This window comes from Lissotriton helveticus, chromosome 1_1, assembly GCF_964261635.1.
Source record: "Lissotriton helveticus chromosome 1_1, aLisHel1.1, whole genome shotgun sequence".
Taxonomy (NCBI): Eukaryota; Metazoa; Chordata; class Amphibia; order Caudata; family Salamandridae; genus Lissotriton; species Lissotriton helveticus.
The window spans coordinates 508,380,098-508,395,262 of record NC_136057.1 but is presented as its reverse complement, the minus strand read 5'-3'; the positions used below and the strand labels follow the sequence as shown (position 1 = coordinate 508,395,262).

Here is a 15,165-nt window from a genome sequence, read left to right as displayed (position 1 = left end):
ATATTATACCTGTATAAAAAGACAAATCATTTAGTCTATGAAACCGCTATCAGTTTTCTAAGGCCTATTTACTCGATTTCTTACAAAAAGTGCAGCATAATTATAAAAACCAATTTACAAAGTGATGAACAAATTTAGTGCAATTAAAACCTGAACATTCCGCAGGAGACTGCGAGACCAACTAGGAGTTTTACAATGAGTTGTTTATAAAGAACGACCTTTTGCCTATTATATTTTCAGGACTTCCCCACTAGGGTGTTTACAATGAGCAGGATATATAAAGGATGTCTTGTACTATTGAAAATATATATTATTCCAAATGTTGAAAGTAAGAATAATGAGAATACTCCCATAACCTTTGATTTTCAGGAGATTCCGCCGCAATGGTATTGTTCCAATATGGCCGCAATTTTGGACTTGGTTTCTTGGTCCTTTGTTTATGTTTTGCACAAGGAAGTGATACGTGTAACTTTATTTAATGTGTATGTGGGAAACACAAATCACCCGTGATCAAGCCGAGTGTTCGGTGAAACGCGTTGGGCTGGATCCATTGTTTGTTATGCTGGAAAGAAATTAAAGAATATGAAACATGAACTTCTGGTGATTTAATGGTGAATATGCTGGAGAGGAGTGCATTGCGCAACTCTGGAAGCGCTTTGTGAAACTTTGATAAGTAACAGGGAACCCTCTGACCCTGCATTGCACCGCAGTTGGAAGTGTCCCGGTTTTTTTCGGAGGAAGGGAAACGGATATATATATATATATATATATATATATATATATATATATATATATATATATATATATGAGTGGACAGGTTATATATATAACAGAATTGCATGCCTGTGACATGAACGTATATCACAGAGTTCATGTACTCCTTTTAGGTTGTCTTAAATTCAGAGGTAGAATTTTAATACATTTTAAGGCTGAACTGAAACTTAAAGACCAGTTTCACAATTCATAACTGTCTACTAACCATTTGTTTATTACCTACTGACCATTTAAATTAAAAAAAAACAATTGAAAGAAAAATCCACCAGTCGATGTAGTATGATCTAAAGGAACACCAAATATGATCAGGAGAAAGGCAACCACGAACAGAAATTACAAATCAAGACGGCGTTTTTGTATACGGGAGTGAGCTCGATCCTAATGACACTACTCCTCCAGAGGTAAGGATGTCAGCAAAGTAGACTGTGACTTTCTATAGTAAGCTATTCAAGAATTGCCTCTGTAAAATAAATGTTAATAAATAAAATCAGGAATTATCGTGGTAGCATCTTCTGCACATGAATTAACAAAAGTCATCCTTAAAATAAAGGCAGGAGGAAAACGGTGTCAAATGTGATCATTTAAAAAAAGGTTTCAGCAGTGTTTTATATAGGCAGAGAAGCCTCTGCATGACTCACGCTACAATGCCCTATGCGTGCAGGCCCATTTTCTCATTCTGATTTAAACAAGGGCAAGATAATCACCATATAGTTAAACAAACCTCGTGGTAATCTGCCCCATACCCACCTCAGTGGTATAAGTAGCTTATATACATTTGAGCTGAAATCCGAAGTGAAAACAACCATTGATAACCCTACATTGATATTTCTAATTCTGACATTTACAGTGACCATGGTGTACCTTTTTAAAAATATCAAAGGCAATTTTGAAATTTGTGTGAAATGTGGCATTTGTATTGTTGCCCCAAGAAACTTTTAGTGGCTTCCATCTTAAAGCATAATTTGATATACATTAAGAAAGTGCTATATGTCTGCTGTGAGTGTCTCTTTCAAACATCCGCACCCGCTTCCACCTCTAACAAGTGATCATGCCGATTAATACAAACGCAGGTGATTTGTGGTTTAACTGTTTCTCCTCTTTGGAGCTCTACAATGAAGTGGCTGATGCCGGTGTTTGGGCTGACTGAGAGTTCGCGAGACTTCTTCAGCGTCGAAGGCACGGTGCTCTGAAGATCTTCAAGGAAATATTTCATCCAGATTCTCAAAAACGCTCCATGACTCACAACCAGTATGTTTGCATCCAGGATTATTTCGTCGCTGTCTGCCTCGGGGTGGAAGTCATAAGCACCTCCGTGGTTTTCTGATGAGAAAGTCGATGCCATTGTACTCTCGAATCCATTGCCTGTAAGTCCGGCGTTTCCTCCACTACATCTGTCCTCCAGAGCCAGCTGGCACAGAAAGTCAAAGAAATCCTTTGCGCGTGCTTTCACCTATGAATCAAAAATCAAAAAAGAGCAAAGGGAGATCACTTTTTACATCATTCAAAACAGTATTAGATCTAAAAAAAACTTCTGAAAATTGCTAAGGGGTTATTTCCCCCAACACTATTTCGTCAAAGCAGTCCACGTTTTTTTAAAACACTACTTTCATCCCTACAAAAGTGAAAAGTGTTTAACTAATATTCTAAGACTGAATGTATTTGCTTAGTTTACCTATGTATACATTACCCTCCCTGACCTTTTAGACTTGGAGGAGGCATCTTCTTAAACCAGGTATCCAGCAGTGTTCATCTTTTTTAGGAAGTGGCAGGGTTATTACAAGGTGCTGGCAGCAGTCCCGCCATAATTATGTTCTGTTTTGCCAGAAATTATTGCTGAACTTGGGGAAGGAAGCAGGCCGTTTTTGGGGTCATCTTTGTACCTAGACGATGTACGAGTTGAAGTATCACCGAGTGTCACCCACAACTGATGCTTTAGATTCCCAATGTCCTCTGGATTCACCCGTGCCCACTCCCCTAAACACATGGACTCCGGGTGATAGCACCCACAAGCTTTGCCTAGAGGAATGCCTGGGAGAGAAAAGTACAGGTCAGACATTCTCTTCTGCCACACACTCACTCTATCCACATTGTTTAGTATTAGGCTGAGAGCACCACCAGCTAATTCAGATATGGCAGGTGCCTGGTTGCCTGCAGGCATGCCCGAGGTAACTCCACCAAGGAGGATGGTTACTGGCAACAAACCTTGTCCAGCTCCTAAATAAAGCAGACAGAAGGAGGACACCAAGGGCCATCCAGCCAACTGTAGCCTTCAACATCATCTAGAGTAACTCTGAATTTCTTATGGCCAGGCTAAAAGAATATAAAATGAACAAATTGAAAATACACCATCAATCGTCTCCTATCTATTAGTCACCAATAGTCCTTGCTGTGTTTTATTCAAAGTGAACTAACAGGCTAGACGAAATCCCAAACGGTGTAACTATTCAGTTTCTGGCCTATGGTAACCATTTTGAAACAAAAAGATCATGTTTTAATCAATGCCAGCTAAGTCTATGCCTGACAGCCCAATCAGGGTCCATATGATTGAAAACAAACACCAACTACAATGCTTTGTCTGTACTATATACAAACTGAGAGGATAGCTGTAGAGTATGTTAGTCCTGAAAATGATGCCTGTACACTTTTAGGTCTGCTCTTGGAGCAAGAAGCAGCCCTGGACAATCTATTCAAAAGAAATTGTCTGATTTAACCCATAGCCTGTGTATAAAGATTTACCCTTTACAAATCCAAACTTTCTACCAGCATAAAGGAGCTATCAATGCTCACTGAGCCCTTTTCCACAGCATACACCCTCTTAGTGGAATCCCCAAAAAGGTAGTAACTTTTGCAGCGCAACTCTTTTGCTTTTAGTAACAAACATTCGCAATGCAACAGTTTGAGCTATTGGCATTGTAAATGACAATGCCAATAAGCTCAAACTCTCGCAATTTTTGAAAAAGCGCCTTATGTGGCACTTTTATTTTAAAGTTGGCCGAACCCTTTTCCTTAGATGAGCCGCATCTAAAGAAAGGACCCATCAGCCATTAAAGTGAAAGAGCGGTATGAGGCGCTTTTACAAAAAAAAAAAAAGCACCTGTTCCTCAAGTTGACAAACAAATGCCTTTTTAGTAAAAGTGCCCCATGCCGCGGTTTAACTTTGATAGTGGCTGCGCACCTTTCTTTAGATGCAGCTTGTCTAAAGAAAGGGGCGTGGCTGACATTAAACTGAAAACGCTGTATGGGACGCTTGTAAACAAAAAATTTTAAACAAACAGGGAAAAAACCATGCTGCCATTTTTCCCTTTTCTGAATCATTTTGTCCACCATAAGCGTGGAAGGGTATACTCAGACATGAGTCCCTTGCTCACTGCTCCATCAGGATTCAAGCAAGCCGGGCCGACGACGCCTGAAATGGCAGAAACCGGTCCCCGGAAGCTTGTCTCCTTTCTGGTGAAGAATTGGCTTGGTAGTTTGGTCTGCCCTGTGCCCTGTTCCCATGATGCACTGGGCCAGGGACGGACTAATTTGCATATAGCCAGGTTCTGAGCTGGGATGGGGCAGTGAGCTAAATAACGGTGATGGATGAAGCCCTGATCTTTGGACTGGGTAAGAGTGGTCTGCTTAATTCAGACACTCTGTTCATCACCATCACCCCCCTTTTCTGAATCATGTTTGTGCCGCAAACAACAAACTAAAGGTACCGCCACCACATGCAGTGCTATGAAAAAAGTAACGCTTTGGGGGAAGAGCTTGTCCTGAACATTTAACCAAATAGTGCTCGGAGGCTGCAATTAAAGCCTACCAAGTAACAACGCATTTAACAGGGGTTGTCTTGACCAATAAAAAGCCACAGTTTCCAAAGGGTAAAGACACAAGTCAAAGAAAAATATGGGTGGAGCTTCAAGACCATACTTGAATACAACATGCCTCTCAGAGCAGCGCATGTGCTGCCCAGGCTCGACCTAAAAAGGTATGCTTAAGCGAGCCCAGCCCCATCACTGCCAGTCCTAGCACAAGCCTAACATCTAGAGCCTGTGGGGACCGCCCTACTGTTAAGGAAATTATGTGCTTAGGCCAGGTAAGAGGTAGTCCTAGCTTTGCCCAACGGCGTGGACTGGTACTTTGTGTATCCCTTAGTATCGTTTCCAAGCCTTGTCACCAGGCCAAGGAATGATAATTTCCAAGTCTGTGTTTTAAAAAACGTTAAAAGTTATTTAAAAGTATTTTTTTTACAGTGCAAGTTAACAGCTTTTAGAGGCCCCTATGCTAGGTTCCACTACCGGTCGTGCTATATAGTTGGGAGGGATATTTCAGCCCCATCCATGCTTTGCCTACGGGCAAGGAGGTTAGTGCCCCTTATCCCCTCTCCTTGTTGACTTTAACACCGATGCCTTTCCCATTGATGGAGGAGAAATTTGTGACATGACCGCAAAAAATAATCATCCCAGGAAATGGCCTTGGACGGATGACATCTACCCTGGTACTCCTTCCTCCCCAATCAAATGAAAGTGATGGAGGACCATAACATGTGACAGCTACCCCAGTGTCCTCTATCCAATGGGGCCGAAGACCTTGCACCATCATGTCCCCCTTAATGTGTCCCCAGCCTAACGAGGAGGTAGCCACAGCAATGGTTGTTAGCAACAGCAGATGACAGAAGTGATGACCCACTAGGAGGTTGGAGGGGCACATCCACCAAGGAAGGCATGGAAGGAGAGAGTGGGAAATCTTTGCATCAGCAGAGTCTTACCTGATCATGGAGCTACTGCCTGCTGAGACACCAGTGAAAGGACTTCAACAGCCACCTGGTGTGTCATTCAAGCAGAATACACAATGCTATCAAGCCTAACTAAGGCAAAAACCAGCAGAAACGGGGTGGGGGGGGTAATCAGATTCTGCTCCTGGAATATCGGAATCATATTCTGAATATCCGAGATCCATAGAGGTGGAGTAAGAGCTCTCAAGCAGGTTGTGTTCAGGGTCGCTCCTGGGGGAAGTCACCATTTTCACAGCGGTCATAATACCAAAGGGTATGACCAAGAATTGAAACCCTACTATGAAGCAAACATAAAAGCTGTGCGCAGGTGGAACTTGTAGATAAAAGTAGGTGTCCTTAAACTCCATGTACCCCATCTCATCCTGCATATTCAGGAGGAAATTATCCAGACCAGAAAAGAAATTAAATAGTCTCAGGTCCTGAATGGGTCTGAGACCCCTGTCCGTTTTTCGGGACTAAGAAGCAAAGGGAACCAATCCTGTCAACCGCTTCTTCAAGGACACCACTTATATGCCAATTTGTGCAACCAGGCCGGAATTTCCACCTCTTAAGACTGTGCCATCTGTAAGTATCCACTTAGCTTGCAAAAGGTGGACACCCAGGAGGAGTACACAGAAAGTAACAGGCGCAGCCCTTGCGCACAAATTGCAGTACCCAGCAAGCCACCATAACAGACTCAGCTGGCCAGAAAATATAAGACTTCCCCCCCTACCAGAAGCTGATGATGCAGAGAGGATTTTGAAGGAATGGAAGGTGCACTAGGAAAAAAGTCCAAACGCTAATAAGGAAGTCCTTTAAGTTTCTTTTATTCCTTATAGTAAAACATGCAGTCAAACATCAGCCAACGCGCTTCGTTCTTTACAAAAGAACGTCATCAGGACAGTAGTGGTAATTTTCAGTGGTCCTGCCGAGATTTAATCATGGAGGTATAATAACCTAGTCACTTCTGGAAACCCCTCAGGAGTTCCAGGGCATAAGAGGCAGTTACAACAGTCAGTATTGGTAGTGAACAGTGATCCTATTGAAATCAAATAGCGGAGGTATAATAACTGATTCACAACTGGAAACCCCTCAGTAAAAGTTCCAGAGCATAAGTGGCAGTTACAACGGTCTATATTGGTAGTATTTAAAGGGTCATTCCCAAAGGTATTACAAAAAGATATATCACAGGCAATCCCATCTGGAGGTCCCTCAGTCAAGGTTCCAGTAGGTCCATTCCAGCCCAAAATCTCAGCATAGTCTTGGAAATGCAGATGGCAGATGCGCCTTACAGAGTGCAGAGAGGATGAATTAAAGTGATTTTGGAGAGGAAGAGCTAGTGGACAATGGAAGGGCTTTAGCACCTACTTCAGTTGATGCTTTCCCTAAGCTTAACACCAACCCCCAAAAAATAGGAAGGTCTGTTGAATAGTCTGAACCGGCTTGGAAGTATGACAATGCTGGGAGGATAGACTTGGCAAAAGCAGCAAAAATGCCGATATTGCTGGTGGAACCGTTTGGTCAGGAAGGTTCGTCCCAGTATCCATGCCTTAGGTGACTTTTTTTTGTTCTTTCAGGGAGGAATCAGCATTATTGCAAAAGCCTCTCACTATCGAAAGGCTTGTCCATTAAGGCAAACTGGATCTTCCACGAAAAGCCTGTGAAACCCATCCAGACATGCCTATGGAAGGTAACAGCAATAGAAATAGAGTGGCCATCCAAAATATCAGCCAAGACCAAGCCACATTTAAGCATTTTTTAGGCTTCAGGCAAGCAGTCACTAGGTTAATGAGAGGAGGTTTTGCCCTATACCACAAGAGTGGACAAACCAGGGCATGGCCAGCCAGCAACCAAGGTGGCCACAATCGAGTAGAGCTCCTAAGCCGACTAAATAATCCACCACAAATATCTGATTTCCTCCCATAACTGACGCCACCCTGGTGATCCCCTTCCTCGAGCCCGAAATAGTGATCCCTGGGTGTCCTGGCATCATGGAATGCGGAGTCGTCAGCGGACCTCGGTGATCGCTGTGTGCAGCCCCGAGGCCATCAAGGGGTCAGCGCGGCCACGCCTTGTCTGGGACGCCCTGAAACAGTATTGGGCGCAAATCCAGAGGCGGCGCTCCAGATCGGGGTCCCCCCTTGCCCACTTGCGATCAGGCCCTATAACCGAGTAATCCTTGAGGAGATGCAACCCTGTGCTTCATATCAACTGCCCGAGACGAGTGGAGGCGGGCGCCATTGCAGGTATGCAATTGAGGGCCAGCTCAGTGAGGTCCATTGAAACGGACCAGTTTGGATACGTTGTGGAGCAGGCGAGAGGGGCTGTAAGACCTCGGGACAGGCGCCCACTCCCCGCAAAGATACCCCAACGCTGAGCTTCGACATACGGCGATTCGGAGTCGGGGCAGGAGACTGGGAATCGTCGTTTGCCCCACGTGGTGGGGAGATGAAAGCCACTTTCGTCAAGCTGCAGGGGCCCGATGCCTGAAATTAATCAAGCAATATTAAAGAAGGAAAGAGCGGGGAATTGAGGTGAGCAGTGGGCGTCTCGCTAAAAAACGTCTGTGCAGGGGCTTCCCCAAGGCGCCACCATTTTGGGACATGGTGAAGGATCACTCTAGGCAACTCACTTTAATATAATATCTTTTACTGGGGTTTCTCTAAGACCTCCCTGATTTAAGTTGAAGTAAGGCTCAGAGATCTATTGATAGTTAAAAATCACAATTGTGGTCAAGTGAACAACTGCTTATAACCCAGATCATATGGTTTCAAAGTCGGCAAGTTAGCCTTGACATTAAATCTCGCCCCTTCCTTCTCTCTCTGATCATCCTGTTCACCCCACTCCATTTACCCTCCCTTTCTTCCTTAGGTATTGGTTCATCAATTACTTACTTGCCTTACATTGTTTATCCCTCTCCTTCCTTCCTCATCTTTTCTCCTATTTGTATTCCTTCTCAGGCTTACCTCTCACCCTTCCTCTCCCGACTATTTCATTCCCTATATCTTTCCTCTCTTCCTTCCCTCTCCATTGCCTCTTCTTTTAAGAAGACACCTAAAAAGCAGGGACAAGTCTCACTATGCCAGTCAATGGGGGGAATAAGTGCCTTTACAAGTTGCTTCTATGGTTTTCCCAATTTAGAAAGCTATGTTTCATCGTATTTTAGCTAGTTTTGTAACCGAGGATTTTCCTTTTGTAACCGAGGTTTTGAAAGCCGGTTCAATATTGCCATTATGTCTTATTGAATTTAATTAGAAGTTGAGATTTCTGAGATAGAAAAGGAATGTATTTATTATAGAACATAAAATTCCTCCTGGAGGTGAGATGTACCTATTGAAATAATATTTCATCTCACAGATTCGAATCTAGATGAGGCTGTTCTCCATTCTTCTAAAGTAGTTTAAATGTCCATGGTTGAGATCACCAAATAACGCTATTCGTGTGCACAAACTTTATTATCTACTCTGTGACAACACATCTAAAGTTCTTTTCATTTTTTGTTAACTTAGACATTGCTCTAAAATGCTTTCTAAAAGAAAATTCTGTTGCGGGGCTCTCTCCTAAAAATGATGCACTGGCCAGGCCAATCGATCTGGCTTTAATGAACAGGCATGCACAAATCGGCAGATATAATTTGAGCTATAAGACTGCATAACCTACTACAAACACCACAAGCTGGGAAATAAAAAAACATGACACAGATATTACACATAGAAAAGGTAGACAGCCCAAACACACTAAAAACCTGTGCACGTTTGAGCAGGGCTATATTTATTCAAGCTAGCATATTCAAGTCAGACCTATTGCCAATTTTTGTGAGATGTCCTGATTAACATGCATTGGCAAGGTCAATAGGTCTCGCCTATGCAAGAGCTATTGGCTTTGTTTTAGCCTTGTTGTACACCAGAGTGGCTGCTGTTCAGCGTGGCCAAAAGTTAGAGGGGTAAAGCAGAGCGGCTTGGAGTGTCGTGAAGTGGAGTATAGTAGAGTGTTATGGAATGGCGTACAGTTGAGTGGCGTGGAATGAAGTGGGGTGTTGAGGCATACAGTGTCATGGAGGAAGTAGAGTGTTGAAGAAAGAATGGGCCACAGGGAATATTAATAACAACCTGCCTGGTACATAAATAGAAAAAAAGAATTTAATCAACAGTTTCAAAGTGCAATAAGTCACATAAAGCCCAGTGTTTCGACACATGACAAATCACAATTAATTAATTAAGGGTTTCTAAAGCGCTAGAATCGACTCCCGAAGGAGTATTTCTGCGCTGTAGACCGCTGGGGAACCCGTCCTGGCTTTCCCTGTGAGATGGTCCCTACTGGGTATGTCCAAGGTGAAACCAGGCATCCCCGGCGTATGTGGGGGGCCGTTGTGGAGATGAGGCAAGCTAATGCCCAGAGTTGCCGAGTGTGATCCCTGGTTAGAGTAGGCACCGAGGCGAGAATTATCGAGTCCGCTGACCCTGGTCCACGACCCTGCCGCGTCGGGGATAGAACCCTGGTCCCGGGCCGTCCTCTGCCTCCGGGTCTGCTGCCTCTAACCAGTGAGCCACACCACTCCAGAACAGATATGTAGCAACAGTGTATACATCATGTTTATTCACAATATTAAAATGGTTATTATAGTACTTTCACCAAAAGTAAAATATATACAAATGTTGTACAACTATCAAAATACCAATCGCAATATTAAAAACAGTGTATATAGACCTCAGGGATACCCTGGCTCAGACCCCCTCAACACCACAGTCGGGCTATCAATCAACCAACATACACACAAGATAGATCAAACAAATCAATCTTCCACACATATACAACACAAATCGGAAAAATCTAAAAGAGTTATTTTACAAGGAAAAACAGGAACCAGCTAACAAAAAATCCTTGTTTTGTACATAAATATGCTTGTTTCAAATGCTTATTATACATAGACCATCGATTCTGTATTATGTCTTCGATCACTCAATTCATGAATGATGGTCTATGTATAATAAGCGTTTGAAAGAAACCTATTCATGTACAAAATCCATTTACTGTGGTTCTCTTCCCCTGCTTCCCTGCCGGTGCATTCAGAAATACAGGGGCCTTCTTTCTTGTGGTAAAGAGAAAGGGTGTTGAGTGGAGTAGAGTTTAGCAGTGTAGAGTATCAGAGTGGAGTGTCAGTGTTTCGTGGAGTGGTGTACATCAGAATGGAGGGGCGTGGAGGGTGTTAAGTAGAGGGTTGTAGAGTAGAGTGGCACAGAATGGAGTAGAGTGGCAAAGAATCAAGCAGTGGAGTGGTGTGTCTTAGAACAGAGAGGTAAAGTGGAGTGGAGTGGCATAGAGGGAGTTGCATAGAGAGTGGTAGAGTGGAGTATCATAGAGTGGAGTATCATAGAGTGATGAATCGCAGAATGGAATAGAGTTGCCTAGAGTGAAGTGGCGTAAGGTACAGTGGTGCAGAGTAGATTTGTATAGTGTGCAGTGGCATAAAGTGCATTGGTTTTGAGTAAACTGGTGAAGAGTGCATTAGCATAGAGTACAGTGACAGTAGATTTCAGGAACTAAGAGTAGATTGTTTCTGAGTGGAGTGGAGTGGAGCAGGGTAGAGTGCAGAGGTGTAGAATAGAATGGTGTAGAGTACAGTGGAATGGAATGGAGTGCAGTGGTGCAGAATGTACTGTGGAGTGATGCAGAGTGGAGTGTAGTGGCATGGAGTGCACTGGTGTAGGGTGTAGTAGAGTGGTATAGAGCTGAGTGGTGCAGAGTAGAGTGCAGTGGCATAGAGTGCAGTGTCAAAACACAGTGGTGGTGAGTAGATTGGCATAAAGTGCATTGGCTTTGAGTAAAGTGGTGTACAGTGCAGGGACGTAAAGTGGTGCAGAGTAGATTACAATGGCGTAGAGTAGATTGATTCAGAGTAGAGTGAAGTGAAATCGTGTGAAGTGGTGCAGGGAAGCGTGCAGAGGTGTGGGGTAGAGTAGAGCCAGGTAGCATGCAGTGGCGTGGAGTGGTGCAGATTAGAATAGAGTGGCGTAGAGTGCAGTGACAGAGCGCAATGGTGAACAGTGGTGCAGTGTGCAGTGGCATAGAGTGTTGCTGAGTATAGTGACGTAGAGTGCAGTAGTGTAGAATGCAGTGGCATAGAGTTCATTGGTTTTGAGCAAAGTGGTGTTGTTTGTATTGAAGTAGAGTGCAGTTGTCTAGATTAGAGTGGAGTAGAGCACACCGGCGTAGAGTGGCACGGCGTAGAGTGGCCCAGCGTAGAGTGGCACAGCGTAGAGTGGCACAGCGTAGAGTGCAGTGGCAGAGTACAGAGCAGAATAGAATGACAAAGAATGCAGTGGTATAGAGTGCAGTGACGCAGCGTAGATTGTTTCAGAGTAGGGTGAAGTGGCGTGGAGTGGGGCAGGGTAGCGTTGAGTGGTTCAGGGCAGAGTGGGGTGGTGCAGGGTAGAGTGGAGTGGTGCAGGGTAGAGGGCAGTGGTGCAGGGTAGAGAGCAGCAGCAGAGTAGTGGCATAGAGTGCAGTTGCATATAGCAGATGGTTTCAGAGTAGAGTGAAGTGGTGTAGACTAGAGTGATGCAGGGTGGAGTGCAGTGCAATGGAGTAGCGGCATAGAGTGCAGAAGTGTAGTGTACAGTGGACTAGAGTAGAGTGGCATAGAGTTGAGTATACTGGCATAGAGTACATTGTTTCAGAGTAAAGTGCAGTGGCATAGAGAAGTGGAGTAGTGTGTATTGGCAAAGAGTGCAATGTTGTAGAGTGGTGTAAAGTGGGGTGGTGTAGAGTAGAGTGGCCTAGACTGGAGTGGTGTAGAGTGCATGGGTCCATACTAGAGTCCTTAACAGAGTGGGGTAGACTCACGTGGAGAGGAGTAGAGTAGAGTGCACTGTAGTGCCAGAGTGCAGTGGTGCACAGTAGAATAGAGCGGCATAAAATGCATTTGTGTAGAGTGTAGTAGAGTAGAGTTCAGTAGAGTAGAGTGCATGGTGTATATTAGAGTGGCATAGAGTATAGTAGCGTAAAGTACAGTGATGTAGAATAGAGTGGCTTAGAGTGCAGTGGTGTAAGGAGCAGTAGAGTATTGTGGATTAGAATGCAGTGGTGCAGAATAGATGAGCATAGAGTGCATTGATTCTGAGTAAAGTGGCACAGAGTGGAGTGGCACAGAGTGCAGTGGTGCAGAGCAGGTTGCTTCACAGTAGAGTGGTGCACGGTAGAGTAGAGCGGCGTAGAGTGCAGAGTAGACTGGGAGTGGCATAGAGTGCAGTGATGTTGTAGTGTAGTTCCAATAGTCCCAATAGGCTCTGCGCATTGGAATAATATATTCAGCAGTGTAGACGTAGGACTGAGTTCAACTAGGTCTCTACTGACTATATTAGACTTAAGTTTTTGCCAGCTAGCTCAGAGGTCACTAGAAACTTTCTCGAATAAACGAGGAGTTTAACCTCCCTGGATAGACAAGAAGGGATTAGCTTCTGACAACCATATAACATGACAACTTTGCTCTCTCAGAATAAGAGTGTATCTCTAGAGTCGTGTGAAAACAATAGACAGCTATTTTGCTCAGTCAAGTGTGCATACTTAGTTTCACCAGAGTACAGGGAAAAGAAAGACGGGCGTTTTCAATAAAAGGTGTAATTTATTGAGCAGTCTTCTTCCTCATACAAGAGAAATGAATTGCCACAATTGTAATACTCATAGTAAAGTAAAGTGCGTACAGTAAAAGGAGGATTAAGAAATAATACTGTAAAAGCATTGATATGGTTTCTTAGCCATAAGATACTTTAAAATAGATAAAATATATACATACTTATATACATTGACTAACGTACTCAACTGGTGCTTCTAAATACGCCTACCCCGGTGTACCTGACCTAAGCCTAATACGAGGGAAGGAGTAAGTAAGTAGCAGTTTAAGTTAAGTTGGTTTTTGCCAAGAATCTGAATCAAGAATTCTCTCTAAGGTTTTAGTCAGCGCCGTACCTGGGTATTAGAAAGCAGGAGGTCTGGTATCTCTCTCTCAGGACTCGATATCCCAGTAACCCGCGAAGGTATCTGGAAACACCGGAGCTGGATTTCTCGGCAGGAGAAAAGACAGCGTCTCTCTCAGTGCGTCAAAAGGGAGGGGCAGCGTCCGTGGGCTCTCGCATCAGCTGGGCTCTCGGGCAAGTAGATAGTTGCTCTGCTCCAAAATCACCACTGCGTGTTTGCTTAAGGCAACGTTGGTATATTTATACCTGAAAGGTGCCGGGTTTGACGTAAGGTTGGACATAAGAGGTCAATAAAGATGTCACTAAGAACTGGCCGTTCTTACAGTGCTTTACAGGAGTTCTCGGATGAAATCAAAACAAAAGCAAGGGGGATTTCCCAGGTTGCTGGAGGTTTGGATTGTTTAGAGAACTCGTGCTTTCTAGGGGGCCGGGGAAGTAGCCTTGCTTAATGTGACAGCATGTGCTACGACTGAATATGGATATGATTTCTATGCCATTATAGGGATAATATTGATTATAACCGAACAAGGGCATAAAATAGTAATATCGATTTAGGCTCCTGGATAAAAACACAATAATGTAGAATGGAGTGGCATAGAGTGGACTGGCACCGATTGGAGAACCATCTAGAGGAGTGGTGCAGAGTGGAGTGGTGCAGAGTGCAGTGGTGTAGAGTGCAGTGGCGTAGAGAGGAGTGGTGCAGAGTAAAGTGCAATGACAGTGTGGAGTGGAGTGCAGAGTGCTTAAAAGTTATTCTTTTTGTTCAGGGGAGAACATCATTTCAGACAGACTCGCAAAAAAGTTGTCTATGGCTTCAGGTGAAAGTTTGATTAAGTTCGAAAATGCCGCAACTGAGCAGTCTCGAGCATGATTGCTATCATCGATGTCAGGATCAGCAATGCTCACAGAAGGTCGTACCTGGGTGATGTTGCTCTCATCTCGTGCCTCACTTCCCCCTTAATCGTAGTGGTGAAGTCTCAATGAATGCCGTCATCAGAATGGGTAACCGCTGGGGACAACACGATGCATAAGCCGTTACAGGACTTAGCAAAGTATCTGTATCCAATGGTACTGCTGATGGTAGTGTAAGACAGACATCCAACACGCATTCTTCTCCGCATAGCATACATCGAAGCACAGGTAAGATGCAATTCTGCCAGATGGGTCTGAATGAAAGAAACCAGGTCATATTCAGATCTCTTAGCCGGGCTAATCCAAGGACTTTAGTTATGCGGTCCCGATAGCGTATTGCTAGGATCGTTTCTTCCATCGTTGCTGGAGTCTTGTCTGCGATTTGGCTTGCCATATCGAAGCAGAAGTAGCAAAAATAAAATGCCTGCTACGAGTCCCAACAGAAGTGGTAGGCCGCCAAAGACAGAATGGACAAAATTAGGAAAAATGCCCAGAACTGTTTCGAAGGGTGTTAACAGTCCCGAAAAAATTGTCTTAAATATATGTGGGATACCACTGGTATCAGACATATTTAGGATTTGGCTTAGCATTTCTACGAAATGCACTGGGCAATTTGATGATAAAAGGGTATGTATCTCTGCCGTTGTCCTTGCGACTTGCAGATCATACGTTTCTTTTGATGACGTCAAGGGCACAGTTGTCTGAAAAAGAACAGACTTCATTCTGCTTAAAGTATCAATTCGAATAGAA

The 15,165-nt window shown here is 43.9% G+C and overlaps 1 protein-coding gene across 2 annotated transcripts in view; it reads right to left on the bottom strand.

Moving 5' to 3' along the window:
* Positions 1–964: 964 nt before the first annotated feature.
* TIGAR (TP53 induced glycolysis regulatory phosphatase) overlaps positions 965–15,165 on the bottom strand; it is a 254,178-nt gene continuing 239,977 nt past the window's right edge. For both annotated transcript variants that reach the window (XM_078673963.1, XM_078673962.1), the window contains one exon: positions 965–2,224. In XM_078673963.1, the coding sequence (XP_078530089.1) occupies positions 1,784–2,224 (441 nt within the window). In that variant the 3' untranslated portion in view covers positions 965–1,783. The remainder of the gene's footprint in view (positions 2,225–15,165) is intronic.